The sequence below is a fragment of the Malania oleifera genome, chromosome 11 (assembly GCF_029873635.1).
Source record: "Malania oleifera isolate guangnan ecotype guangnan chromosome 11, ASM2987363v1, whole genome shotgun sequence".
NCBI lineage: Eukaryota > Viridiplantae > Streptophyta > Magnoliopsida > Santalales > Ximeniaceae > Malania > Malania oleifera.
Window position 1 is genome coordinate 54847970 of NC_080427.1, and position 27814 is coordinate 54875783.

Consider the following 27814-nt stretch of genomic DNA (forward strand, 5'->3'; position numbering starts at 1 on the left):
GTCAACATTTTGACCTCCCGATCGACCGACCACTTTTTGTACTCCAACGACCTGGTCGACCGGAGGGTCCTCGGGAGAATTCCCAGCAGTCTAGTCGATCGAACCATGCAGTTCAAAAAGGCTCGGTCGACCGAACCTCGGAAGTTTGGGAAATCTCCCTCCCCGGTCGACCGAGCCTTTCAGTTCAAAAGTCCCTTGGTCGACCGAGCCATTTGAATCCTGGTCGACCGAACCATTTCTGGTCGACCGGACCTCTCGGGTTGCCCTGATTTTTTACCGCAGTTAATATTTTTTAAACAGGGTTAAAATGCTTTAAACATCATTAAACTTTTCTAATAATACCCAATAAGTCCCCCACGGTCATATTTTCTCCCATGTCTATATATATGACTTCATTTGAGAAAATTAACAAGGATTAGCCACTTTGATTAGGGAAGAATTCTCTGAAAAATAAAAACCCTATTCTACTCATTTTTGGGCCTCATTCACTCAAGCTTGCCTTCTATCATTGCCTACATATTTTGTAAGTTGATTGAGTGTTTTGCTTAAATAGGTTTGCTCTCCTTTTGCTACTTGTTTGACACGACTTTCTTGAGAGCCAAACCTAAGGATTCTTAGGGGCCTTTTGCTAATAAGCCTTTCCTAAGAAAACTTTGTTAGATCTTCTAAGCTTGCACCTTCATTGCAAGATCTTGAGAAGAGTGCATTTGTTTTTGTTTGCAAAAACTTTTCAAATACTCCCAAATATCTATTGCACTTTAATCTTGTAAAATATTTGAAGAGATATTTGTTTGTGTAACAGTGGTCTTTGTTGCAATATTCTTTCACTCATATATTATTTGCTGAATACAAGGATTACATATCTTTTGCAAACCAAGCATATACATCGTTTAATACTTACATGCTTGATTGAAATACTGGAGACATGACATCTTTGTGTGAACTTATGTGTTGAATAGATTGTGATACAAAGATTGTTTGTTTGACACTCTCACGTATGCATTACACTGATAGAAAATATATTTGAGAGTAGAAATATCTAGACCACATTGAGCTTACATATTAAATCACATTGTGGTGTTTATGTTATTGCGCACATTTGGGTACATATCTGCTTTACACGAAAGCACAATCACTGTAACATTTGATTGTATTTTAAATACGGTTGTATTTCCAGGCACGGGCTTGAAGAGGGAGACTAGCCCTGGAATAGTCCCGGATTGGCTTAGACCCGGTTAGGAAAGCTAGGTGCGTCGTCCTGTTAAGGGGTGTAGGTTGAGGTCAGCCCCGCTAATTGACCTAGTTAAGGTTGAGGTCAGTCCTGTGATAATTTGACCTGGTTGTAAACGGTGTCGCTCCACCCTTAAGTGAGCTATTAGTGGAATCCTCTAGCTTGCGAGCTTGAGGCGGGGATGTAGGCACAGTTGGCCGAACCTCGATAACATATCGTGTGTTCATTTATATTTCCGCACTTTATGTTTACAGCACATGTATGTTATAGGTGAATGATGCGTATAACTTAATTTCCACATTATATTTATCTACGCATTTGGAAATTGAATATACTGACCCTAGGTTGTGTATATACTGCTGTTGGATAGATTAACCTAGGAGAAAAAGTTTTAAATTCCAATTCACCCCCCCCTCTTGGGAATACACCAATTCTAACAAAGGTTTATCTTGGTTTTCTTCGATGACATTCTAATCTATAGTAGGAGCATGGAGGAGCATGTTAGGCACTTGGAAGTGACTTTGAAGCTGCTGGAACAGCACCAGCTGTATGCAAAACGATCCAAATGCAGATTTGGATGCAAGGAAGTTGAATATTTGGGTCATTTGGCGTCTAAGGAGGGAGTGCAAGCCGACCCCTCAAAGTTGAGAGCAATGGTGGAGTGGTCTTTCCTTCCACACCCAAGTCCTTAAGGGGCTTTTTGGGCCTTACGGGTATTATAGAAAGTTTATTAGGGGATATGGCACCATAGCTGCCCCCCTAACGGCATTATTGAAGAAGAATTCTTTTAAGTGGAATGAGGAGGCTGAAGAGGCATTTAAGAGGTTAAAGGAGACTGTTGCTAGCCCCCCTGTGCTGGTACTACCAGATTTTAACAAGAGGTTTGAGATTGAATGTGATGCATCGGGGGTGGGAATTAGAGCGGTGTTAATGAAGGAAAAAAGGCCAATTTCTTTTTACAGTCAGGCCTTAAAGGGGAAGGCTTTGGGGTTGTCTACATATGAAAAGGAGCTTCTGGTACTAGTATCGGAAATTCGCAAATGGAGACCCTATTTACTTGGAAAGCCCTTTATAGTCAAGACTAACCAGCAGAGCCTAAAATTCCTCCTAGAGCAAAAAATTGGTACCCCAATGCAACAGAAATGGGTCACCAAACTCCTGGGGTATGAATTTATTGTTCAATATAAGAAAGGGCAGGAAAATAAGGTGGCGGATGCACTAAGTAGAAGGGATTCAGATCTGGTTGAAGCTTCCCTAATGGTTCTATCCTATCCAGTAGTCGGATGGCTTGAGGATTTGAATGACTCTTATGCACACAACTCATTCATCCAAGAGATACTCCAAAAATCACAACTACCAGATGGCAGATGCAAATGCTACCCAATACAGCTTTAGAGATGGCATATTATACTATAAAGACAGATTATACATCAGCTCAAACCCTACCCTAAAATTGCAAGTTCTATAGTGGGTACATGATGAACCACAATCTGGTCACGCTGGGTATGACAAGTCAGTGCAGAAGGCTCGTGCTAATTTCTACTGGCCAGGTATGAAGTCTGACCTAAGGAAGTATATTAGAGAATGTCAAGTCTGTCAGCAAACTAAAATTGAGCATACACTACCTTCGAGCTTGCTGCAGCCCTTACCCATTCCCTCAAGGGTTTGGATAGATATTTTAATGGACTTTGTGGACGGTCCTCCTAATTCTCCTAATTCTTATGGCTATGAGGTAATTTTTGTAGTGGTGGACAGATTGTCCAAATATGTTCACTTCATGCCTTTAGCACACCCTTATACAGTTGTGAAGGTTGCTGAGGTATTCATTCAACACGTGTTCAAATTGCATGGAATGCCCCTCTCCATTGTGTCGGATAGGGACCCTACATTTACTAGCAAGTTTTGGCAGGAATTGTTCAAGTTCTAGGGTTCCGAACTAAAGCTAAGTACAACATATCACCCACAAACTAATGGGCAGACCGAGGCTGTTAACAAGTGCCTAGAAAATTTTCTAAGGTGCTATGTGTGTGACAAACCGAAGCAGTGGGTGAAGTGGCTTGCAATAGCAGAATATTTTTACAATACATCATTCCACACATCCGTTAAGATTACTCCCTTTTTAGCTGTTTATGGCAGTCCTTCTCCAAGAATTGTGCCGTACTCAGCTGGCCTCTCTCAAGTAGCTGCAGTAGACGAAGCACTGCTGAACTGTGACAAGCTCCTCCACTCTTTCAAGCAACACATGTAGGAAGCACAGAATAGAATGAAACGATATGCTGATTTAAAGAGGAAAGAAAGAGAATATTTGGTGGGAGACATGGTCTACCTGAGTCTCCAACCGTATCAGAGGCTATCTGTGTAGATGAGGCGGAACTTGAAGCTATCCCCACGTTTCTATGGGCCATTTAAAGTCATTCAATGCATCGGGGCTGTCGCTTACAAGTTGGCACTTCCAGTTGGGTCTATGCTTCACCCATTTTTTCATGTGTCTCAACTGAAATCACACATAGGAGCTTTAGTGCAGCCACTCAAGCATTTACCATCGGTGGACTCGCAGGGTCAGCTGAAACCTGAACCAGCCAAAGTTCTAAATCGAAGGTTGAGGAAACAAGGGCATGTGGCCATAACAGACATGCTCATACAGTGGGTCAGACAGGTAGAAGAAGACACTACATGGGTACCCTATCATTAGGTCGCAACAGAATACCCTTGCCTTGTGGGCAAGGTGTTTTGAAGGGGAGGGTAATGTCACAAGTAGGCTTGTTAGTTTTGTGTCTATTTCAGGCCTCTGTTAAAGACCAGTTGGGCGGGTCATGCTTTAAGCAGACCTGGAACCCTTGGCCTAATTTAGCCCATGCATATTCCATATTTCATTTAGTAGTTACGTAGAACGAATCTTCCTATTTGCAGCAGTTAGAGGAGAGAGAAAGTTAGTTCCCTTTATCAAGGGAATTGAACCAACTCGCTGGACATTCAGAATTGGCTAAGCTAAATTTGGGTCTAGAGGATGCTCCCTCGAAAGAGCTTGGTTCCTTTCCCCCGTGATTATTTTCTTTCTCAGTTCTTGTAGTTTCAATCTTTTGGCATAAATTCATCACAATCATTCCACAATTCTATCATTCCTCTCATTTCTTTGCTACTTCATCCCATCATTTATCATAAATCCCTATTATTACAGACCATAAACACAGGTGCAAGCTCAGATTTGTTACACCATACCAGTTCAAAATAGAACTGAAAATCAATAGTTCATCAAGATTGGACCAATCTACTCAGCAAAACAGCCAGCCGCAAAATTTGACCACGAATATGATGATGAAGAATGAACTTGCAAATGTCAAATTCATGCTGAAACGCCGACGCAGGAAGGCCGGACAAGTTGACTGTAAACCTTAAACCGATCTCGCTCCGCACAGATCCCCATGAACTCCGATCTCTACCACGACAAAATGAAAATAATTCAAACTGGTTTGAAGCTCACCAATTTGATGTAAGAACTAGCTATTTCCGCACTAGGGCTCAAAGTTGCATAGGGAGAATTATGAATAGATTTAAAAATTTTAAAATTAAAAATAATTTTATCAAATATTAGTTATTCATAATTTGTGCGATGAAAAACATTATGCAAAGAGATTTAAAAAAATTAATTAAAAATTTACACTTTATTAATTAACATTTTATTTATTTTATAAGTTAATATATTTTGTTTTATATTTATTTTAAATATTGTAGTGATACTTTATTCCATGAAATTTTTAATTCAATGTTTATAATTAATAAAATAAAAGTCGCTATATCTTTAAAAAAAAATGTTAATATATATACACTAAATATAAAAAAAAAAGAACATGTATATACCAGAAAAATAAAATACCACAGATTCATTAAAAGATAAATTATATAATAGTATGAAACAAAATTATCATCCAACTCTTAACTCTATAATATTAGAGTCAATATCTATAACCCAATCTTTAAGGAGTAAAATTAAAATAAATATTTTTTTATTTGGAAGAAAAAAAATAATTTTATTTCAAAAAATGTGGTAACGTGAACACTTAGGCTATACAATGGAGTTTTTTTTCCGTTTTATTATTATTTTATAATAAAATATAAAATATTACTCTGTTTAGGAAAAATTTTCCCTGCTTACGTAATCTCGCAATTTGGTCCTGCGATATTTAAAGAGAGACGGACTATCGTGGTGACGCGTGGCAGCAAATCTCATAGGATGGTCCTACAAGATTTGCTTGATATGGTCTTTTCCCCTTCATTTCACTCTCGAACAGAGAGCAAAAAGGGTCGTCCGTAGAGGGAGCATTTGCAGAGAAAGCAAAGAGCAGAGAGGAGGACGGCAGCAGCAGGAGGCGTACGAGCGCAGGTGACTATTCAGTGGACTTGAGCAGGTGATCGTTTGAACGACTAGGCGAGGAAAGTTATAAAAAGTGGAAAATGGGGTACATATTTTTCTTACCGTAAAATAAAATTAGTTTCATTGAGTTCTGATTCAGGATTAACCAAACGTTTGAAGATTTGTTATTTTAGCTTCATAAATTAGTATAGTATGGTTTCGATTTTTTGGTTGAAGGCTGCATCCTGAAACCCCCAAGGTTAGGTTTCATTTCATTCGCGTTTTTCCATTAATTTTTTTTTTCCTATTCTGTGGCTTTTGGGTTATAATGAGATTTAAAGGAATGTATGCTCTTAGATTATATAATTATAATAGGTTTTTATAATTAATTGTATAAAAAAGTTATTGATATTATAAAATAAATTGATAACAATGTGAATTTTTTTTATGAGTTCTTAATAAAAATAAGGAATAACTGTTGTAATATTTCATCATTGAAATGTATATATATACTTTCTGCTTACATGATGAATGAAATAATGAGGAGCATATATGGAGTCACTATTACCAACATTCCCCCAAAAAAAAAACTATATTCCTCATTGAAATGTTATAATAATTTTTTGCTGATCAATAGAATTTAATTATCCTTAGGGAGTGCTCGATCAAAATTAATAACATTGAAATAAATCTAGAACTTCAAATGTTTACATTTTTAAGTTCGAATTTTCATTTCTCTAAGAAAAATTCAAATTTATAAATCCAATGTGTGATTGATTTATAAGCAAGTAATATGGATGGTACCAAGCTTGCTGTGGAATACATTGTGCTATTGATTTTGGATCTGGTTTTTTTTCTCGTTTTGTTTCTCACATATTGTGTCTAACTTCTCGTTATATTTTTTATAAAGGATTCCATTAATTATTTCCTATTAATTATATATCAAAGCACACGACTTGAATTGGGACCAATCGATTGTAAAGAAGTTGATTGAATAGAGTGGGTGAAAATTTAAAATCAAAATAAAATCACGGGTTCCCATGTACACTCATACACATTTTCACAATGCTCTCTCACCATAACTGTAATTTTTTAAAAAAATTTTTTTAAAAAGAAAAAATTTCTTCAAAAGAGTGACACTAAAATTTAAGGTCAACATTTATGTCAATATTTAAATTTTTTAATTATATTAAAATAAAATTTATTTTGAGTAATATGAGGTATGGTATCTAAATTTATTATTCAAACGGATCTTCCTATAAAGATGAAAAAGTGAAGACTATGCGTGTATATATTTCAAGACATTCAAACGGAATTTTAAAAAATCAAAATCAGCAATGGGCGAACAAGCTATCGTCCAAAAATTTTTCTCTCTCTTCTTTTCTTGAAGATAAGGACAAACCCCCCACCTACCTCCAAAAAATTCCTAACCCCCCGCGCTTATCCCTACACTTTCAAAAACTAAAAGGAAATAACAGACAGATCAAACCGTTGCCTCTCTACACATAGACAAGTGATGAACTATCGAACTCAGAACCTAGGTTCTTTCCATCTCTCTATTTAAATACACACATAATATGTCACCATTTAAAAATAATTAAGAAAAAACTCAATTCAATAAACTCCATGTATGTGTAGAAATCAAAAAGATTTCAACCTAACTATTTGTTTTGAGATTTACTCTACATGCAAAGTCTATATATATTTTTAATCATAATCTAGTATAGTGAAATACAAAAGTTAGAAATAACATCCAAAAGTTGTTATGCACGTATTCCTAAATTTGGTTGATGCGTGGCAAATCTCATAGTTTGGTGCTGCGAGATTTAAATGACTAGGACTATTAGGTTTTGACGTGTGGCAAATCTCGCACCAAGCTATGAGATTACATAAGCATTAAATTACGAAAATTTTTCCCAAACAGAGTATTATTTTATATTTTATTATAAAATAATAATAAAACGGGAAAAAAACTCTTATACAATGGGTAGTGTTTATAAGGGATGAATAATATACTTGTGCTATTTTAAATTTCAAAAATTCGACTCCTTGAAGATTAGAATCAGATCTTCAATAGGTGTGTAGCAATGGTCTGAGTTCTTCTTTAATTGGTGAGGGATTTGCTGAAGCGTCTTCATGAATGGAATTGAAGTATCTTCATGGGTACAGTTAATTTCTTCATGTGAGTGGAATTGAAGCGTCTTCATGATTGGAATTGATTTCTTCATGATTTGCTGAAATGTCTTCATAGGTGGAATTGATTTCTTTGTGGATGGAATTGATTGAGGGGAGCGTGTTGCCAATATACTTCAATTAATCACATTCTTGAATTGTTTTGAATATATTTGAACAAATTAAAACTTAATAATTTAATTTAAATTTTATTAAAATCATTCAAAATATAAAAATATGATTGGTTGTTTAAAATGTGACGTGATTAGTTATCCAACCTAATAATTTTTCCTGCAAAAACGAAAAAATGTGAGTGACTAACTCATTCAACTCAAAGAGGGTGAATGTGGTAGCTGGTTTTTGACCAAATCCATATAACTTTCGACAGCTAATATATGAGCCTCTTCCAAAACTAATATTATTTTAATGAAAAATATTTAAAAATAATATTAATTGTACTTTATTTCCAAAATTGATGTGTTTTGAAATCTCATCATATAAAATAGCGATTTTTAATCAAATGTGGTTGGATGGTCCAACGAGATTTTCATGGATGAATACAAACATATGAATAGGGCAAACTATCTTGTAGACAAAAATATCTAGTTAAAAGTAAAATAAAATATTTTTTAAAATAATTAAAATTTAACTAAATTGAGGTAAATTTGTATTCAACTAGATGGTCTACTTTAGATATGTTATGGATTTAGTCTATAGAGATTAAATGCATTTAACTAAAAAAATAAAAATGAAAGTAATAATATACTAAATGCTAAGTAAAGAATATGTATCTTTAAAAAAGATGAAAATATGCAAATCCTTTAAGCATGCCTAAAAGGAATTAAATTAGCTAAAATGAGATAAAATTGTGTTCATAAAAATACAATATTAAATAATTTTAGTTTGTATGCCCCATGAGTGTATCAAAGTTAGTTTCTAGAAAGTTATGGGTTCTAGTCTTATCGCTCACATTTTTTCTGTGGTATTTTTAAAAAATTATTATGTTCCCCATAACAGGTATTATTTATCGTGTGTTTATCTCTCCACGTGTTGTTGGACTACACGTGCAGGAAAGTATTAAAACTTGATATACATTGTTAACCCATAACCTAACTTAAACTTTTAAGTAAAGTGATGATCTAACAATGTCATATAATATATTTTTATAATTTATCCTATTCTTGCATTTGTGTCGTGTCATATAATTATTCCATCTCTACATCCATATTTTTTACAAAGAAAATATAAATTCTTACACAAACTCTGAATATTCATATTTTAACTTCTAAATTTGACTATTTTTAAAGAAAACCAACTAATTCATCAAAATTATCTAAATATGTTAATAAAAATTATTCACTTGCGATCTCATGCAATGCGCGTGACATTTACAAGTAAAAAGAAAAATGAAATATTATAAACAAGGCATGTCAAAGACATTGTTCCTAAAACTGGTCTTGCATAAACTCTATTGACAAGATGCACATTTTCTCAAGGACAAATCAAAAGACCAGTCATAAGGAAGTTGAATTTCTTGTTGAGAATGTGCAGGAAAGAAGTCAAACCTTTTTAAGTTTTTAAGATTTGAAATCTAAAAATATACAGAAACTGAATCCACTAGATTATGTTTCCTGCTTCTCAAATTCTAGAAAAATATACATTTGCATTACATGAAAATGAACTGCTTGGGTGCAAGAATAGCATATTTAAATTATTGATTAAGCCAATGACTGCAAGGGATTGAAACATATGCAACTTAACACTAACAAATTTCAGGAAGTTCTGATTGGGCAACATGACCAGTTTGGACTCACAAATAACAGTGATCATCCCTGAAAGTTACAAAGCTTTTAACACACTACCAAAACTCTTGACATTTTTTATAAACTCTTTAATGAAGCCTGCTATGCATCGCTAACTTGAAATATTCACATTGAATAAACGCTTAATCCCAGAAAACTGATGAAACATGAAATGCATTAGTAATTTTGGGAATGTTATTCTGTTACACTCTGCAACTTGCAAGCAGCAATGGAGTTCAAAACCCACACATTGGTTGCTAATTTGGCTCCCGATGAACGTGAGAGTGCTTCTGCATCAAGCCTCCTACGATTAAAAATGATATTCCTCTTGTTGGGATCACACTTATCAGGTGGCTCAAGACTGTAAATTATGAAGGTCGATGATGTAGAGGACGCAGATGGCTTTGCTTCCTGGTCACACGAAATGGGTTTTCTTTGCAGAACAGTTCCACCAGCAGCAATTACAAGATCCTGCAGATACCCCTTATAAGAAGGTTCAAAATCCCCAGCAAGGTGGAACTTCATCCCGTCAAAAAGCTTGGGTTGCTGCATATAAGAAAATTGGCTGAGAATGGGAGTTGAGTTGCACACATGGAAGCAGGCAGATAACTGCTCACACATGCGGTGTGCATGCACAATATTGTAAAGATTCAACCATTCATGCAATATATCCCCAACAATCATATTTGTGTTGAATTATAAGCCAAATTGACAATCTATATAGTAACTAAAGATGTCCATACTCTACTAATATGCTGTGAATCCTGCTCTAGAGATGGAAAATCTAGCCGTGGAAATATAAGCCCATGATGTCCAATCAAGGGAAGCTTATTTTCTGGTTGTAAGCCTGCTTGAAATGGAAGTGTTATGATATTGGAGACAAGAAGGATCATTAGGAAACCACCCCGTACAACTGAAAACCATGGTGCTAAATTATGAAACCCAGCAAAGGAAATTACACACCAAAAATTTTTCTTTAGCTCATTTACTATGGAAGACACTTGCATGAAAGAGCACATTTAAGGTGGGCCACTTCAAGTGTGCCTGTATTAGTGTGATCCAGTGAGGATCTGAAATAGAGAATTATAGTCGGTATCATGTAGTTGAAAAATAATTATTCTGATAGTTGAACACAATGAACAATTTACCCTGATAATGAATCTTAGCCTTCAGGAATGTACCTTGTTAAGAAGTCTTAATCTTCCTTGCTGAGGACCATCCTTGACTCCATGAGTATCAACATTGATTTCGTATTGCCCCTCCTCAACAGGTTTCATGGCCTTCATGCAAGCTTTAATCCCTGTATACCCACCAAATGAAAATGTTGAGTACAAGCAACACTGCTCACATACATGATTCAAATTCACAAATTTTATGTTCATTTTTCAATGCATAAAATTTTCACAGTTAATGAGGGCAGCAGTAATAATGCAACACAAACCTGAAGGTAAGGTTCAAATCACAAAAAAGTGTCCAAAAATCTGGAGGTAAGGCCATGTAATCATGGCCAATGTGGTTAAAACCCCAATTCAGAGCTTAGAATCTTATGATTATATGATATAAAAGTTACAAAAGCAATCAGATTCCCAATAAAAATCTTTGGGTGGTGGGACGCCTATAGGATCATCATCCAAGTCCTGGGATTGTGGATTCCTACCATCCGACACAAGCATAGAATTCTTAATTTTTCAGAGCAGTCTTTCTTTTAACAACCTTCTCTTAACCTAACACCACATGACTAACTGCTTTGCTTCATTCTCTTATTCTCTTAAATTTGATTTTCTTTTTTCAATTAATTGATTAGACATTATGAAAAGAAACATTATATTATTCTTGGTTTAATATCCCTTCTATAGCAACATAAGAAACATGGTATGTCAGTGGGAAGAGTGAGTTAGTTATTGGGAGGCAATAGAAGGGGTAGGAACAGACTTAAAATAATTTGGAATGAGATGGTAAGGATTTAAGTACCCAGAATTTGTCGAAGGAAATTGTCCATGATCACATAAATTGGCAAAAAAGGATTCATATAGCCAACCCCACCTAGTGGAGCTTAAGGCTTGACTTCTTGTTGTTGTAGTCTATAGCAACATTACAAACAACAAAGCCTTAGATCACACTCATTTGAATCCTTCTTCACCATTTTATATGGATTTAGATCCAAAAAATATAACCACACAATTAATTTTCATAAAGTAATTGTATTTTCCTAAATTTAACTTCTAATCACATCTCAGTCTAAAGTTATTTTAAAATGCCAGGTTAACGCTTGTTTTTTTAAGATTTAACTGTTATTTTCCTATTTCATAGAATCTTATGATTCAAACTCATAGACTTCTCAACAATTCAAGGTAGACCCCGACTCTAACAATATTAAATATCGCTACCCAAATCTCTGATGCAGTATGGGAGCCTTGTGCTCAGTGACATGTGATATAAGCATTGTGCATTTTTCTTATTTTTTCAAGTGAATAAATTCATATAAAAGGAGAACAGTACATACACTCAATACTGAGTATCCACTTCCCCTCCAAAATAGCCATTAAGATTTTGAGGGTTCTTCTGCATGCCCCATTCTCATCTGTTGATGCAATGACATGTGTAACACTAGAATTCCATTTCTTTAGCACTTTAAGTCCAGAGAGCCTCTCAAATTCAGAAACAATTTCCTGCAGTAAGAGCAATCAAGTTAAGAAAATATTTCCCTTTCCACCACCCCCCACTCCCTTCTAAAAAAAATAAAGGAATTATCATAACATGTTTGCATACCCTTTCTGCAATTGTGAGACCTGAACAACAGAGAACGAATTTGGTAGTAGAACCAAATAAATTCCTATGAGAACTTGAAAAGCCATCTTGTTTAGCTGCAGCTTTAGCTTGAGGATCATGTGATTGCCTGAGAATAGAAAGATGAGATAAAAATTGCATTTACACAGCAAAAGTGCTTTAAAACATCCATACATAATCAGAAGCCTCCCAGAAAAGTCGGCATACCTTTTTAGAATGCACTTCTTCCTCCCTTTACCTTGAGAACTAGAAATTTCATTAGGCAGTTTAGAAGAGGCATGAAGAGGACATAACATGACAAAGTTATCCTGTTTAAGAGAAAGGAGAGAGAAATGAGTACGATGAAGTACACAGTAGGCGCAGAAGTAAATATTTATATCTAAAATAAAGGAACTTTCTGAAGTTGTAAATAAGATTTCAATATGATTGAGGCTTACAGCATCCCATCTACATTGTGGAACCAACTTTGCACAAGGAAAATGGAAACTCCTGCGACAGCCCTTATCATAACACCCTAGAGCTGCCCCTTTGATTCCACAGAGACTGCATTTAATCCTCCGACTTCTAGCTAATTCAGCTTCAAGATTGATTGCAACCTCATCTTCAAAGTAAACATTGGGGGCCCTGTGCATATATTTTACATAATTCCAGAATAACACAGTTAACATTACAATTCAAAGGCTAGATTAACATCAGCAGATGTCCTAACCCCTTTTTTTCATCAAATTTGAAGTTTAATAATAATAATAATAATAATAATAATACATAGAAGGAGAGCCTAGGCACAATGGTAAAAGTTGTCGCTGTGTGACTTGGAGGTCACGGTTTCAAGATGTGAAAACTGTCTGGCAAAAATGAAAGATAAGACTGCATATTATAGATCCATTGTGGTTTGCCGCTTCCCTGGATCCCTCACATGCGGAAGCTTAGTGCACCAGGCTGCCCTTTTTTATATGTATAAATATAATATCTATTTTTGGAAAAGCATCATAGGTCATTTGAATTTCCTTACATGTGATTTAAAGGTTCTCAACATACTTAAGTAAAACAATATACACAGTTAAGCCTTTTCCCAACTAGAGAATTGTTCAAAGACCCATTTTTGTCAATATCATAAATTATTAAATCACAAAACATGTGCAAGAGCTACTGATAAAAATTTTTCTTAAAATTAATCCTGCTCAATGATTAGCTTCAAAATAACATGGCAATTATTTCAGTGACCAGAACATATCAAATTAAAGATTTGATACCATTCAGTGCAATTCCTGTGGGAGTGTATTACATCGCATCCGCCATTATAATCTGCTTTGACACACATGCCATTGAAGTAGTGGGTCATCTCTCCTGAAGCCTATAATTTGGTTTGCAACAGTGAGAAGCATTTTTCTAGCATGTGATAAACTTAAAAGGCACTGCAGTTGTGACGTGACAAGAAAAAATGGGTACCTCAGAGTCTTCTGCAGAATGACAAAAGGCACACTGGAATTTTTTAGGAACAGTCTCACATTTGCGCAAAACCACTCCACTATTGGCAATCTTTGCTGTGAATGCATGATCAAGATCATTGAAATCAGGATGACCATTGGATTGATTTTCCTCTGCAGCAGCAACTTTCATATGGCCTTTTTGAATGTCATCAGCCATTTTATTTTTAGGGACATCAGAGGAAACTTTCAACTTTTTTGAACATCTCAATCTTTGACTGCATTTTGGATTCACTGAAGACTTGATTTCTCTTGCCTGTTGGCTTGTTTTTTCCCCAAAATTAGCAGCTTTCTCATCAACTGCAGGGACAGATAAAGGGGACAATTCAGAAAATGCAACCTTGTTTCTTTGTGTTTTTGTTGCAGGAACTTCAAGTATGCTATCCTTCCCGAAACCCTGCTTTCGCTTTTTTGATCTCACAAAGGCATTTTTCTGGCCCTGCATGTTGATCCTTTCACGACTCTGTATGGTCTTCGCATTAAAATCTTCATGACTACCATGTTTGTTATCAAATGCAGAAGGCAGATTACTGATCATATTAATGCCCTCATTCAGATGTGTTGCATGAACAAATAAAGCAGGAACACCATCAGGTGTTGAATCTATCACTCCCATATCAGATACAGTCTTCTTAGACATTTTATTAGTTATATTTGCAAGGTTTGTAGAATTGACATTCCTATCACATGTTTCCTCAACAGAATCAGCTACTATATTTGGATTGACATTAGTATCAAGAATTTGATCAATACTTTTCTTTTTGTGCTTCTTTTGGGCTGTTGCAATTGACTTCCTACATTTCTTATTGGACTTTTTAGTTTCAATATGACCACAGGCATTTTTGGAGTGGGTCATAGAGGGTGACTCAAAATCTGGAACATCACTTCTTTGTTTGGTATTCAGTGTTTTTGCTGCTTCAGTAAAGGGTTCTTGGCCATATGCAGTTGTACTCTTTGAGAAAGTGTTCAATTCCTTTTCTTGAATTCCATCAAATTCATCAGTATCTCCAAACTGCATCAGGTTCCAAGTTCATTAAGAAGCAGACAGATTTAGTGATGTAATATATAAGGAGATATATCATTTATAAGATGGATAATATATTTAAAATGGAATTATTTACTACCTGCATTCCAATTGGACTTGAACAAAGTTCAGGGGAACAAGGTCGCTGCGTCCAGTCAAACATCGCACTATCAAAACAGTCTGCAACATTGGAACTGCTATGCACTTTCCCCTACATAAGGTTAGCAAACCATAACACAACATATTGAGGGAAAATCTAGAAATTATGGTAACTTGGCTTTGTTCTAGAGCCAACGCAGGCTAAGACAAAAACTCCAAAAATGGATAACCGTCACCCAGGCTGACTGGCAAAAGTGAGCATATCCTTGGAAATGACTTCAAGCAAGTATCAAATTAGTGTACCATTAGTAATACGTAAATTAATCAAACTACTGTTACCTAGCCAAACCACATCCATTTTTAAGAATGCTAATTGGAGCCCCAGGTCCAATAACATGTGATTAGACATGCAAAAAGCACCATATTCAACTACCAAGTCAACCAAGGATGTATTATGAATCATTTCAAGTGAACTCCAAGCTTGTAACTGAATACTTACTTCTTGCATTATGTCAGAGGGCATTTCTTCATCTGAATCCTTCATATCACTAAAAGAAGGGGCATTCAGCAGTGGCGTATCCATGACATGATCAGAGTCCATCATTTGACTTAATATTTCAGCATCCTCATCCTCTCTCAACCAGAAGAATGGTGAAAAAACGGGTTCTCCCTTTCCATATAGAACTGGATTCTTATTTATAACATTTGAACCATTCTTAGATCCTTCTTTGGTACTTTCAACCAAACCAGATTCACATTTTTGAGGCTGCAATGGGGTTTTTGAAAGAAGATTCTGTGGCACCTGAACTCTTTTCTTTGTTGGAAAGGAAGGTTTGGTAGTGTCAGGACCAGAATTTTGTAGGTTGGTTTGGAATGATTTTTTGGATCCTTTTCCTTTCGATTTTCTTTTATCTTCTGCTTTATCCTGACAAGCTCCACCAGTCTCTTGCTTACCATGGCAGCAATCACTTTCAACTTGCTTTCCTTCATCTGCAACATGAGAAACAATTCAAAATGAGAAAACACTGGATTTAAAAAATTAATTTGCTTAATCAGTTGATTCCACTTAAGTATAAAACAAAGTGCTGCAGTACAACTAAATATAACAAAATGAGGTCCCAGGAGGTTTCAATTAAGATTTATAACATTGCTACAGTTTTAAGTGAAAGTAAAATTTTAAGAGTGTACTAATTATAACTTAGCTGGAATTTGATTTTTATACTAAAATTAGCTTTGGAAAAAGCTTTGACTATCAACTCCTGTCCTAAAGTGATTTTAGGTTCAAAATGAATTTTCAGCTCCCCAAAATTAATTTAACAACTAAATTGATCTAAGCTAATTTAAGAATAATTTGCATCATAAAATGAGTGTCATTAAAAGATACACAAAATGGGCAGTAGATATATGAAAATCTAGCCCCAAATCAGTCTTTGAACTTATTGCAAGCTTCTCTATCTGATAATAAGTGACATGTTACAATAGTAGTACACTTGCCCTAGTAATATTCTCCAAGTAGAAACCAGAATGAAGATATAAAAAACCACACATAGAAAAACATTAGGAATGAGACATGTAACTAATTGAAATACACGCGCACACGCACACAACGACAACAACTACAATTTATGCATTCTGGTAAGTGAAATTCTCAAAAACAAATACAAAATTCATTTATGCATTTTTGTGTGATTCTAATATTTTATTCTATAACTTGTGTGCTACTTCTAAGTGCATTTATCACTACTTTCCAAATATCTTAACGAACATGAGAACCTAAAGCTTAATTTTGATGATTCTAAAATCAATATTAAATTATTAATCGTGGTGTGTGATTCCTAGATTTTTGTGAGCAAGTAATGTTGCATGCTACTTAAACTCTCACCTGAATCATATCGATAATAGATTTTAAAATCCTTCTCACTTGAAGTTGTTGTTCATATTTTGGTAGAGGAAAGTGGTTAAGGCATTTTGGCCAGTTCAGTTTGGTAAAATTTGATTTGTGCCATGTGACTGTACAAGAAAAAATATATATATTCATGAGTTGTATGTATTTTTATTGAATAACTCTTCATCAAGCCTTATTAAAGAAGCCAAGTACATTTGATTCATTTTCTCCCCAAATGGCCTATTAAACTCCCATATGTCGATTTTCCTTTACTGGATCATTGCAAGATTTCAATTTGACCTTGAAAACATTTGATGAAGTATATATTCATAATGATAAATTTTTTGAACTAGTTCCCTTAATATCTTCCTTAAGATTCCTTGATTATCATTTAAACCAAAGAATATTTTTTAAACAATTGCATGTCTTGGACTTAATCCATATTGCATGCTTGGTACTTACCATCTTTAAAAGCTTCTTCACTTTGCAGAGAATATTGATTAGATTGAGTAAAGATGACTGGAGATTGCATTTGCTAAAATGATAGAGCCTTGACCATGCAATTGAAGAAGTATACATTAGGTTTTCAAAAGCTTCAAGAAATTGGAAGGCTATTTAACATATATTCATCTAAAGAACAACAATAGTCATGCATCGCAACTTGACCCAAATTTATCATCCTTCAAATTAGCTTGACCACCTTTGGAAGGTTTTCCAATTTCAATTGGACATAAGTCCTTGAATTGATTATTTCTTTTTTCTTGAGTTTTGAGTGTGTAAAATCTTGTTCTCAAGTGACAAGAACATGTGAGTAGTAGTCCTTCTGCAGTGTAAGGTCATGTGCCTAGCATGGGAAGTGTTTCCCTTGTGCTTCATGGGGAACCATTTGTAGAAGTGTTTTAATCTTCATCATAAAAAAAGCCATGACTAATGGAAATCTCAAAGGGGTTCTACATGAGGAATGAACATAGGCCTCGAGTCTGGTCAAACAACTACAAACTTCTGTCTCTGTCTTGTCCTTACTCTCTTAATTTCAAGCATTATTTATGTTGGATGTGATTGCTAGTCGGGCTAACATATCAAATGCACATAATGTTGCCTTACCTGATAATTTTGTTGAGGGTGCATTCTGGGTGACAAATATAGTGATGCCTGAAGCAACTTCCATGCTTTTATACACACTCACCAAATTATCCATATGAGGAGCTGGTCTAACCTCTGCAAGATAAAAAAAAAAAAAAGGTTAATAAAGACATAAAAATCTGTGAGAACAAGATCCAGTTATACTGAAGAAGATAAATTATAGAAACTAGTTGGGAACAAGGTTGCTTTGAACCTCCTAGGCCTACAAACCTTAAGTTTTAGCTATAGTTAACAGCAGTGTTGGTGATCAAATTCATCTCTTCAAGTTAACTTGTTAAAGAAAAACAAATAATTTGGTATAAATGTTTGAATAAAACTTAAATTTTGTTTTACACAAGATGGAAACAAAGAAATTTGAATGTTAATGGAATAACTTGCCCACTAATCATTTCTCTTAAGAAGTGGCAGATCCAGTGGCAATCCTTTGGCCTCACAAATATAGTTTCATATATTATTGTTAATTTTTAAAACCCATTAGAAATTATCCCCTCCTCCACCAAAATGACTTGAAATTAATGTCATATCCAATGCACTTTGAAATAACTATCATAGAGGCCAGGACTACAAAAGTTTTGCACATCAAGTTCTAAGCAAAGTATGAATTACTTTAAAAGATGTTTTACATCCTCCATCCCCATAAATCTATGTATATAATTCAGGTCTAAAAATAATTTCTCGTAGAATTTTGAAGGTAGAAAATTGTATGTAAGAATTAAACACTTTGGAAATCTTAAGACACATTTTCAACTAATCTGATTTTACTTCTCAAAAACAGCATTAAAATTGAATGAGACGATGTAAAGGCAGCAAAGCCACCATAGTTAATAATTTTGAAATTTAGTTAATGCTTTTGAAATTTGCGTGGACGTGAGGTGGGCATTGTTGAGATTCGGATTTGTCATTGTTGGGCAATGTGTTGACATGTTGTGTGCAGTGTTGACATTCAGATGGTCATCGTTGGGCATAGTGCATGGTGACACTAAACCACGCATGGCCTTGTGTGGGCGTGGTGTGGGCATGTCATCATTGGGCCATGCATTGACATGCGTTGACATGTGTCACGGGCTAAGCTTGTTCAGGGCATTATGCTTGCCTATGACCGTTTATCTCGTGTGTTTGGGATGGGTTTCCATCATGTAAATACTAGTGTAGCGTTATTTTCTAGTATTTATTTCATTGTAAGCCAAATAAGGCAGTATGACTCCTCGGTCACTTTGATGTTTCCTAGTGCTAGAGTGAGAATGGCCTAGAAAGCTCTTTAGGGGAGGGTGAGTGTTCATCAATCATTGTAAAACTCACTAGCAATTGTCAACGTGCTTAGCCTACTTGCCTCCCTCGCTAAGTACAACATGTCAACGGAGGATTTGTTAATGAATTACGTTTGCTTCAATATTTACTGCTTGGTTGCCACGGCTTTCATGAATTGATTATTATTTCTGCTGCTATCTAATTGAATGTTAATGAAAGTGCTTCGTGGATGAATGTTGGTAAACAATAGGCTGGCTAGTTAAGCAAGAGTGCTTTAGCTAGAGCCGCACGACCCTTCACAACGGTGTGAAAAAGGCGGACCGTGACATTTGGTATCAGAGCCCAAGTTGGTGACACTTGGTGAGAGCCCAAGATTGAGTTGCTACGTGAATTCGATTGCCTTCGTTGTTGGATTTGGGAAGCTTTGGTAAGTGACCATGGCACCAAACAATGCTGAGAGGATCAGCGTGCTGGAAGCACAGGTTGAAGAGTCAACCAACACTATGGCCGCGGAGGTGGCCCAGATGAGAGAACTTGTTGATGAAGTGAGGGGATCACAAAAACATCAAGCAGGTTTGATAGGCGACATGTCAGAGGACTTTCGCCACACTGTGGAAACTTTGCAAGCCCGGATGGCAAATCTAGATGCAAAGGTAAATGTGATGGTTCTTGCTATGGGGAACTCCAACACTCCGGGAGTTAGCAAGACCAAGATACCAGAACCCAGGACGTATGGGGGTGCCCGAGATGCCAAGGAGTTAGAAAACTTCTTGTTTGATGTGGAGCAGTACTTTCGCGTTGTGAGGATGGCCTCAGAACAGGCAAAGGTGGATACTGCGACCATGTACTTGGTTGGTGATGCCAAACTGTGGTGGCGTACCAAGTACAGAGAAATTGAAAATGGAAACTGTGTGATTGATAGTTGGGCAGACTTGAGGAGAGAACTCAAGGCCCAATTCTTTCCTGAGAACGTTGAGTATAATGCAAGGAGAAAACTGAGAGATCTCAAACATACGGGGTCAATCAGTGAATATGTGAAACAATTTTCTACTTTAATGTTGGATATTCGGGATATGTCGGAGAAGGACAAGTTGTTCTATTTTCTTGAGGGGATGAAACTGTGGGTAAGAACTGAACTTCATAGGCAAAGGGTTCAAGACTTGTCAACTGCACAAGCGGCTGCAGAGCGCTTGACAGACTACGCTGGTGATGAAACCGCTTCGTCCAAACGGTTTGGGGAAGAGGGAAACAGTGGAAAGTCTTTCAAGAATAGCAAACCCAAGAGTGGGGGAGCCGACTCTAAATCATCAACCTCACAGGAAGCTTTGTCGTCTCAAGGGTTCAACACACCCAATGGAAAGGAGAAGAGTAAAATCGAGTGTTTCTTGTGTCGAGGTCCTTATAGAGTTTTTGAGTGCCCTCACAAAGCATCACTTAATGCCTTACAAGCTTCCATTGTAGAACAGGCAGTGGAAGATGATGGGAAAGAGGATGATGCCCCGAGGGTGGGTTCAGTGCGGTTAGTGAACGCATTGGAAAAGCAGGCAAAAACACCGAAAGTTACACGAGCAAAAGGGTTAATGTTTGTGGACTTGAGGATAAATGGGAAGAGTACTCGCGCTATGGTGGATACGGGAGCTACTCATAATTTTGTTTCGCAGTTGGAAGCAAGGAGACTCAACTTATCCTTAGAGAAGGATACAGGACGCGTGAAAGCAGTTAACTCTGTAGCCCAGCCTACTCTGGGAGTAGCCAAGCAAGTGGTTATAAAGCTTGGACAGTGGGAAGGTCATGCGAATTTCACAGCGGTGCCATTGGATGACTATCCTGTCATTCTAGGAATGGAGTTCCTAATGGGGATGAGGGCAGTGCTGATGCCTTCGGCTGGTTCCCTGTGTCTGATGGGAGATCACTCGTGCATGGTGCAAGTCGTTGCAATGAAAGAAGACAAAGGGAAGTCCCTTTCAGCCATACAACTCAATGAAGGATTGGGTCAGGGTGAGCAGACACGTCTAGCCACGGTGGTGGTAGACAAAGAAGTAGGCCAAGAGCTGGAGCCTACGACCATCCAAGCGGTGTTGGATGAGGATAAGGAGGTGTTGCCGGATAAGCTGCCTCACAATTTGCCTTCACGACGGACTGTGGAGCAAGAGATCAAGTTGTTATCAGGAGTGAAACCACCTGCTAAAAGGCCATGTTGGATTGCGCCTAGAGAGATAGTAGAGTTGGGGAAGCAACTTGATGAAGTAGAAGCGGGATGTGTTCGCCCTTCCAAAACACCGTTGGGAGTATCGGTGTTGTTTCAGAGGAAACATGAAGAGCATCTATGGAAGGTGTTCGACAGGCTGAAGGGAAACAGTCTGAATGTGAAGAAGGAGAATTTCTCTTTCGCTCGGCGAAGCAACAAATTCCTTGGTCAAGTCGTTGAACAAGGTCGTATCCGGAGGGGTATGGAGAAGGTAAGGATGATTCAAGAACGGAAGATCCCCACGACAGTGAAGGAGTTGCGTTCCTTTCTTAGCCTTACTAGTTTCTACAGGAAGTTCGTTAAGGGGTATTCGCGGAGAATGACTCCAAGGACAGGACTACTGGGGAGGTATTATTGGCCGCACACGTGGGATGATGTGGTTGATTATACCAAAACTTGTCTCACTTGCCAACAAGACAAAGGGGAGCGGAAGAAGTATGGTACTTTCATGGCTGCACCAAAGTACTGTTCGGCAGAGGGGACGACACAATTGTTCCTTGTGACTATTGTGAGATATTGGGGTGTTCCCCAAGTTATTATTTGTGACCAAGATTTAATGTTCACTGACAACTTCTTAACAGAGTTTTTCAGGATATTCAGGTCACACCTTGACATCTCTTCGAGTTATCACCGACAGACAGACGAACAAATGAATAGATTCAGAGAGCTGCTAGATGAATACTTGTGCCATTGTGTCAATGACAACCAGAAGAATGGTGTGCAACTACTTGATGTGGCTCCGTTCTGTGGCAATGCCCAAAGGTGCTCAACAACCAACAAGAGCCCTTTTGAGCTTGTTACAGGCTAGCTACCACTGTTACCTCACACAGTGGGCGAGCCGTACAAACGAAAAAGTCCTAGGGCGTACATCTTCACCAGTGAAGGGAGACAGAATGCAGACTTTGCCCAAGCCTATATGGAGAAAGCTTCTAAGCAGATGAAGAAGTGGGCAGAACAGGAGAGAAGACCACAGTTTCATGTCAATTGCCTCAAGCCATTCAACGCCAACACCAACGACCTGAGCAAAAGTCAGTCAAACAGCGCAGAGTTGAAGACAGTGCAACCTGATAGACATGATGTTGAAGAGATCCTTGCAGACAGAAAGTTCCTATCCTCAAGGAAGAAGCGGCAGAAGTTCCTAGTGAAGTGGAAGTGCCTTGATGATAAAGAAATCAGCTGGATTTCTACGGAAGATTTGAAGCCATTCGTGGACAAAGTTGAAGTGTACCTATCGCCAAAAGTCTACGAGGACGTCGACCGCATAAGTGGGGGAGAATGTCACGGGCTAAGCTTGTTCAGGGCATTATGCTTGCCTATGACCGCTTATCTCGTGTGTTTGGGATGGGTTTCCATCATGTAAATACTAGTGTAGCGTTATTTTCTAGTATTTATTTCATTGTAAGCCAAATAAGGCAGTATGACTCCTCGGTCACTTTGATGTTTCCTAGTGCTAAAGTGAGAATGGCCTAGAAAGCTCTTTAGGGGAGGGTGAGTGTTCATCAATCATTGTAAAACTCACTAGCAATTGTCAACGTGCTTAGCCTACTTGCCTCCCTCACTAAGTACAACATGTCAACGGAGGATTTGTTAATGAATTACGTTTGCTTCAATATTTACTGCTTGGTTGCCACGGCTTTCATGAATTGATTATTATTTCCGCTGCTATCTGATTGAATGTTAATGAAAGTGCTTCGTGGATGAATGTTGGTAAACAATAGGCTGGCTAGTTAAGCAAGAGTGCTTTAGCTAGCGCTGCACGGCCCTTCACAACGGTGTGAAAAAGGCGGACCGTGACAACATGCATTGACATGTGTGCAATGTTGACATTCTGATTGTGTATAGTGCACGGTGACAATAAACCCACGCGTGGCCTTGCTTGGGCATGGTGTGGGCATTGTTAAGATTCGGAGTTGTCATCGTTGGGTCATGCAATGACATGTGTTGACATGCGTCGATATGCTGTGTGCAGTGTCGACATTCAAATTGTCATCATTGGGCATAGTGCATGGTGACACTAAACCACATGTGGCCTTACACATTGTTGAGATTCGGATTTGTCATCGTTGGGCCATGCGGTGACATGCGTCGACATGCTGTGCGCAGTGTCGACATTCGGATTGGTCATCGTTGGGTTATGCGGTGACATGCATCAACGTGCTATGTGTAGTGTCAACATTTGGATTGGTCATTGTTGGGCATAGTGCACAGTGACACTAAACCACACGTGGCTTTACGCATTGTTGAGATCCAGATTTGTCATCGTTGGGCCATGTGGTGACATGCGTCTATTTAACAACCTGCCCATCCTTGAAATGGCTCAACCGAAAGTAGGGTCGAGTGGCTGGAACAGCACCGCACGTCGTGCAATGTTCAGTGCGCCCTTGGCAGCCTTTGAAAATCCGAAAGACCAAGTGCCGTCCACACCCGATCGTACTTATAAACGCATTAGGTCTCCAAGGTGAATAACCTCTGGTTAATGGAAGTCGGCAAAATGGATCTATAACCTCAAGAAAAGGATTGGCTCTGAGGGCTGGGCACGGGGGTCCCAATCTCGAAACTGCCAGCTGTAGATGGACTGCTCAAGCTGCTCTCGCGACGAAAGTAGGTCGTTGCGTGGTGCTCGGGGGACGAATTGGGAACAACTCCTTTGGTGGCCTTCCTCAGGCATCTAACAGTCAACTCAAAACTGGTACAGACAAAGGGAATTTGACTGTTTAATTAAAACAAAGCATTGCGAGGGTCCCTACGGATGCTCACGCAATGTGATTTCTGCCCAGTGCTCTAAATGTAAGTGAAGAAATTCAACCAAGCGCAGGTAAATGGCAGGAGTAACTATGACTCTCTTAAGGTAGTCAAATGTCTCGTCATCTAATTAGTGACGCGCATGAATGGATTAACGAGATTCTCACTGTCTCTATCTACTATCCAGCAAAACCACAGCCAAAGGAACGGGCTTGGCAGAATCAGCTAGGAAAGAAGACGCTGTTGAGCTTAACTCTAGTCCGACTTTGTGAAATGACTTAAGAGGTGTAGGATAAGTGGAAGCCAGAAATGGCACAAGTGAAATACCACTACTTTTAACGTTATTTTACTTATTCCGCGAATCGGAGGCAGGGTTATTGCCCTTATTTTTGGACCCAAGGCCTGTTTCGATGGGCCGATCCAGGGGGAAGACATTGTCAGATGGAGAGTTTGGCTAGAGCGGCACATCTGTCAAAAGATAACGTAGATGTCTCAAGATGAGCTTAATGAGAACAGAAATCTTGTGTGAAACAAAAGGGTAAAAACTCATCACTGGGTGTTGATTTGCCTTGTGTTTGAGCTAAAGTAATGACAGATTTGCGTTTATATGTCATTCAATATCTTCAATCCAACAATCCAAGGTTAGAGCACAAAATTATCTTCTTTTTTTTTTGGTACTTCCTCAATGGTTAACTTATGAATTTGACAAAAAGGAATTGAATATTCACAATAAGATTTTTTGCTGCAATAGGATTAACATTTGATTGGAATGAAATTGAAAACCTAGTTATAGTCCTTATGGCAAGAAAAACTAAGGAAGGTATGAACCAAAATTTGAAATATTGATGCACAATATGATATTCAATGCAAGCCAATCGAACACTCAAACCTATGGACAAATGCACCCAATATCAAAGGACAAGCATCATGTTCTATATGGGGCAAGGGATTTGGCAGAGCCAGAAGGTGCTAATATGATATTATGTCAACATTATATTTTCATCATTTGACAATAGGTTTATGTTCTCCCTTGGAAATCAGTTATGATAATATTAATTTGAAATCCGGTGTTCGAATTTATGTCACCTTTGGTTTGCATAAGGGGCGGGGTGGGAAAGGAATGGAATGGAATAAAAAATTAAATGATCAACATGTAAAAATCAAGTAACAAATTTGATTCCATACTATTTGCACATAGTATATGTACACTCACATGATGTTTGGTATGTTGGAATGGAATGGATTAGAAGTGGAATGAAATGAAAATTTATTTGATGAACATGTGAAAACAAAGTGATCAATTCCATTCAATTTCATTTTGTACCAAACATTGCATCAAAACCTTTTATACCCCTAATAATCAGTCATACAGTTTTGCACATTGCTGACACACTAACATCATGTTTGGTTCCCAGAATGAAATGGAGTGATAAAGGAATGGAATAAAAAGTTAAATGAACAACATACACAAATAAAGTGATGGAATAAAATAAAGTCATGTACTAAACCTGTAACTTCTGGATAGCCCTTTAAAGGAGATTAAAAATGTATCTTTACACAGGTACGTACGGCACAAGTAGAAATAGAAGGAATCCTTGTTATAGATGGAAAGGGATGTAAAGAGTGAATAATAATTGCTATGAACATAAACCAGCTCATTTGATTCGGCAAATGATGTGCCTGGGAATCCAGATGCCCTTTACATGGGATACAGATTACCAAAAAAATAAGATGGGAATATTTTGTGGGCATAATTGGTTCCTTGAGATCCTAAATTAAAATGCCTTCGTATTGATTAGGATTTTGCAATACACTTTAACAGCACTTTTCTTGCTTTTGAAAGCCAAAATCAAAGCAATGTTGGATTCAAAGCAAGAAAAGTACTTCCAAAATGCTAACCTAGTGAGCCCTGAAATTTCTGGGCTCATGATTGTTCTTTCAGTAGCATTTTCTCACCCCCCCCCCCCCCCTTTTGCTGAGTAGTATTTTCTCATTCAACAATACAGTTCATCAACAAAATCAATCATTTTAGTATTTCCCAACATCTCTATGTTTGAATTCCGTACGTACCTCTCCGCCGGTAAGGCACTTTACACACCGGACAACTGGAAACTGATTTCATAGATTGGACGATACATGAACTAGAAAAAAAAAAATCGAAAGATGGCGTCAATGTTTTTCAATTACGGTATAACTAAATTCCATAATGATTTTTTTAATAACAAAAAGGATATAAAAAACCTTACTTGCAAAATACATGATTGCATGTGAGTGAAACTGCACAATTGAACAGACTCAAGCTGCACAACAAAAATGGCAAATCTTCAATAACTCCCCAGATAAAATCTTCCCAGCCAAATGCAAAATAACCAAGCATGTATAACGTTAATTGACAAATTCGAGCTTTCCACACCCACCCACCAACACATACACAAACCTATCGAGAGAGTACTCAATGTTTAACTGATAAAATAGGGTTCCAGCATTATGTGACAACCAAAAAACCAATTATCCTGAAAAATCAGGAATTGCGGGGATAGAGCAAAGCCGAATACAGATTTTTACCGATGATCAAATAACAAAAGCAACGGAAACGGAAAAAGTGATTAGCGATTGATAAAAAAAAAACGAAAACATTTGATGCATTAAGGTGATTAGAGGCGATGAGGATACCAGATGGGGCACTTGAGCTCTCTGCCCATTCTCTCGAGATGAGAAGCATCCGCCATTTTTTTCCCGTCTGCTTTCCCTGTTCTGTGTCAAAACTATACAGGGCCAGATGAAGTGATTAAAAACACGGGGGGAGATTTCAATGTAAGATCGCGGGTAATATATTTGAATTTTAAGCCGCGAAAACGTCAGTAACTCGCCCGCCGAAATTTTCTCAGAGGACAAGCATCCCTACGATTGCTTTTTGTACGGTTCGCGCGGTCAGATTGCATGAGTTTTTTTTCCAATTTTAATTTTATTTTTTAATAAAATATTAAATAATAGTTTGTTTGGGAAAAAAATTTCCTATTTTGATGTTTACGTAATCTCGCTAGATGGTCCAACGAGATTTCCTTAGGAAAGAAAACTAGTTTTGACGCGTGAATTGGCAGAACTTGCTGATATCAAATCAGCATCTAGGAATTCTTGCTGCAGTGCCACGAAATCCTGATTGGCAATCATCATGTACCCACCACTGATTCTGCCTTCGACACATGGTTAGAAAATTTTAATATGAAAGTATAAAGTGTCAATCTGAAGCGTATGACTGAGCGAATGGGAAGGGAGCTAGCATCAGGTAAGAAAATTTAATAAGTGGATGGAGAGGATATTCGATGAGGGTGAAGAATCAGCAAAGTCGTTTTTCGAGCAGATCCCTCCTCATATGTAGACTTAGTGCCACGAGGATAGACGAAGGTATGAGAACATGACCACTAACCTTGTGGAATGTTTCAACGTTGTCCTAAAAGGAGCTCGTAGCCTCCCAATAACTGTCATTGTACAACTAACATTTTATCGCGTTGTACATTATTTCAATAGCCGACGGGAGGCTGCTCATAACACAATAGCTGGAGGAAATGCTTTACTCCGCATATCCTGCTTGCGA

The 27814-nt window shown here is 37.5% G+C and overlaps 1 protein-coding gene across 3 annotated transcripts; it reads right to left on the bottom strand.

Moving 5' to 3' along the window:
* Positions 1–9439: 9439 nt before the first annotated feature.
* LOC131168474 (protein BREAST CANCER SUSCEPTIBILITY 1 homolog) lies at positions 9440–27015 on the bottom strand. Of its 3 annotated transcripts, none has more exons than XM_058127929.1 (15): positions 26893–26969; positions 26657–26732; positions 26466–26519; positions 26290–26360; positions 17943–18056; positions 15453–15943; positions 14955–15065; positions 13793–14842; positions 13597–13697; positions 12781–12967; positions 12551–12651; positions 12326–12452; positions 12060–12225; positions 10738–10856; positions 9440–10102 (listed from the first exon to the last, which is right to left on the bottom strand). In XM_058127929.1, exons 4-15 carry the CDS (start codon positions 26339–26341, stop codon positions 9752–9754), a joined length of 2970 nt encoding a protein of 989 aa, XP_057983912.1. In that variant the 5' UTR covers positions 26342–26360; positions 26466–26519; positions 26657–26732; positions 26893–26969; the 3' UTR covers positions 9440–9751. The 3 variants fall into 3 exon arrangements, with proteins under 3 accessions (XP_057983912.1, XP_057983911.1, XP_057983910.1); XM_058127928.1 differs by having other exon boundaries at positions 26651–26732; XM_058127927.1 differs by lacking the exon at positions 26657–26732 and having other exon boundaries at positions 26893–27015.
* Between the last annotated feature and the right edge of the window lie 799 nt (positions 27016–27814).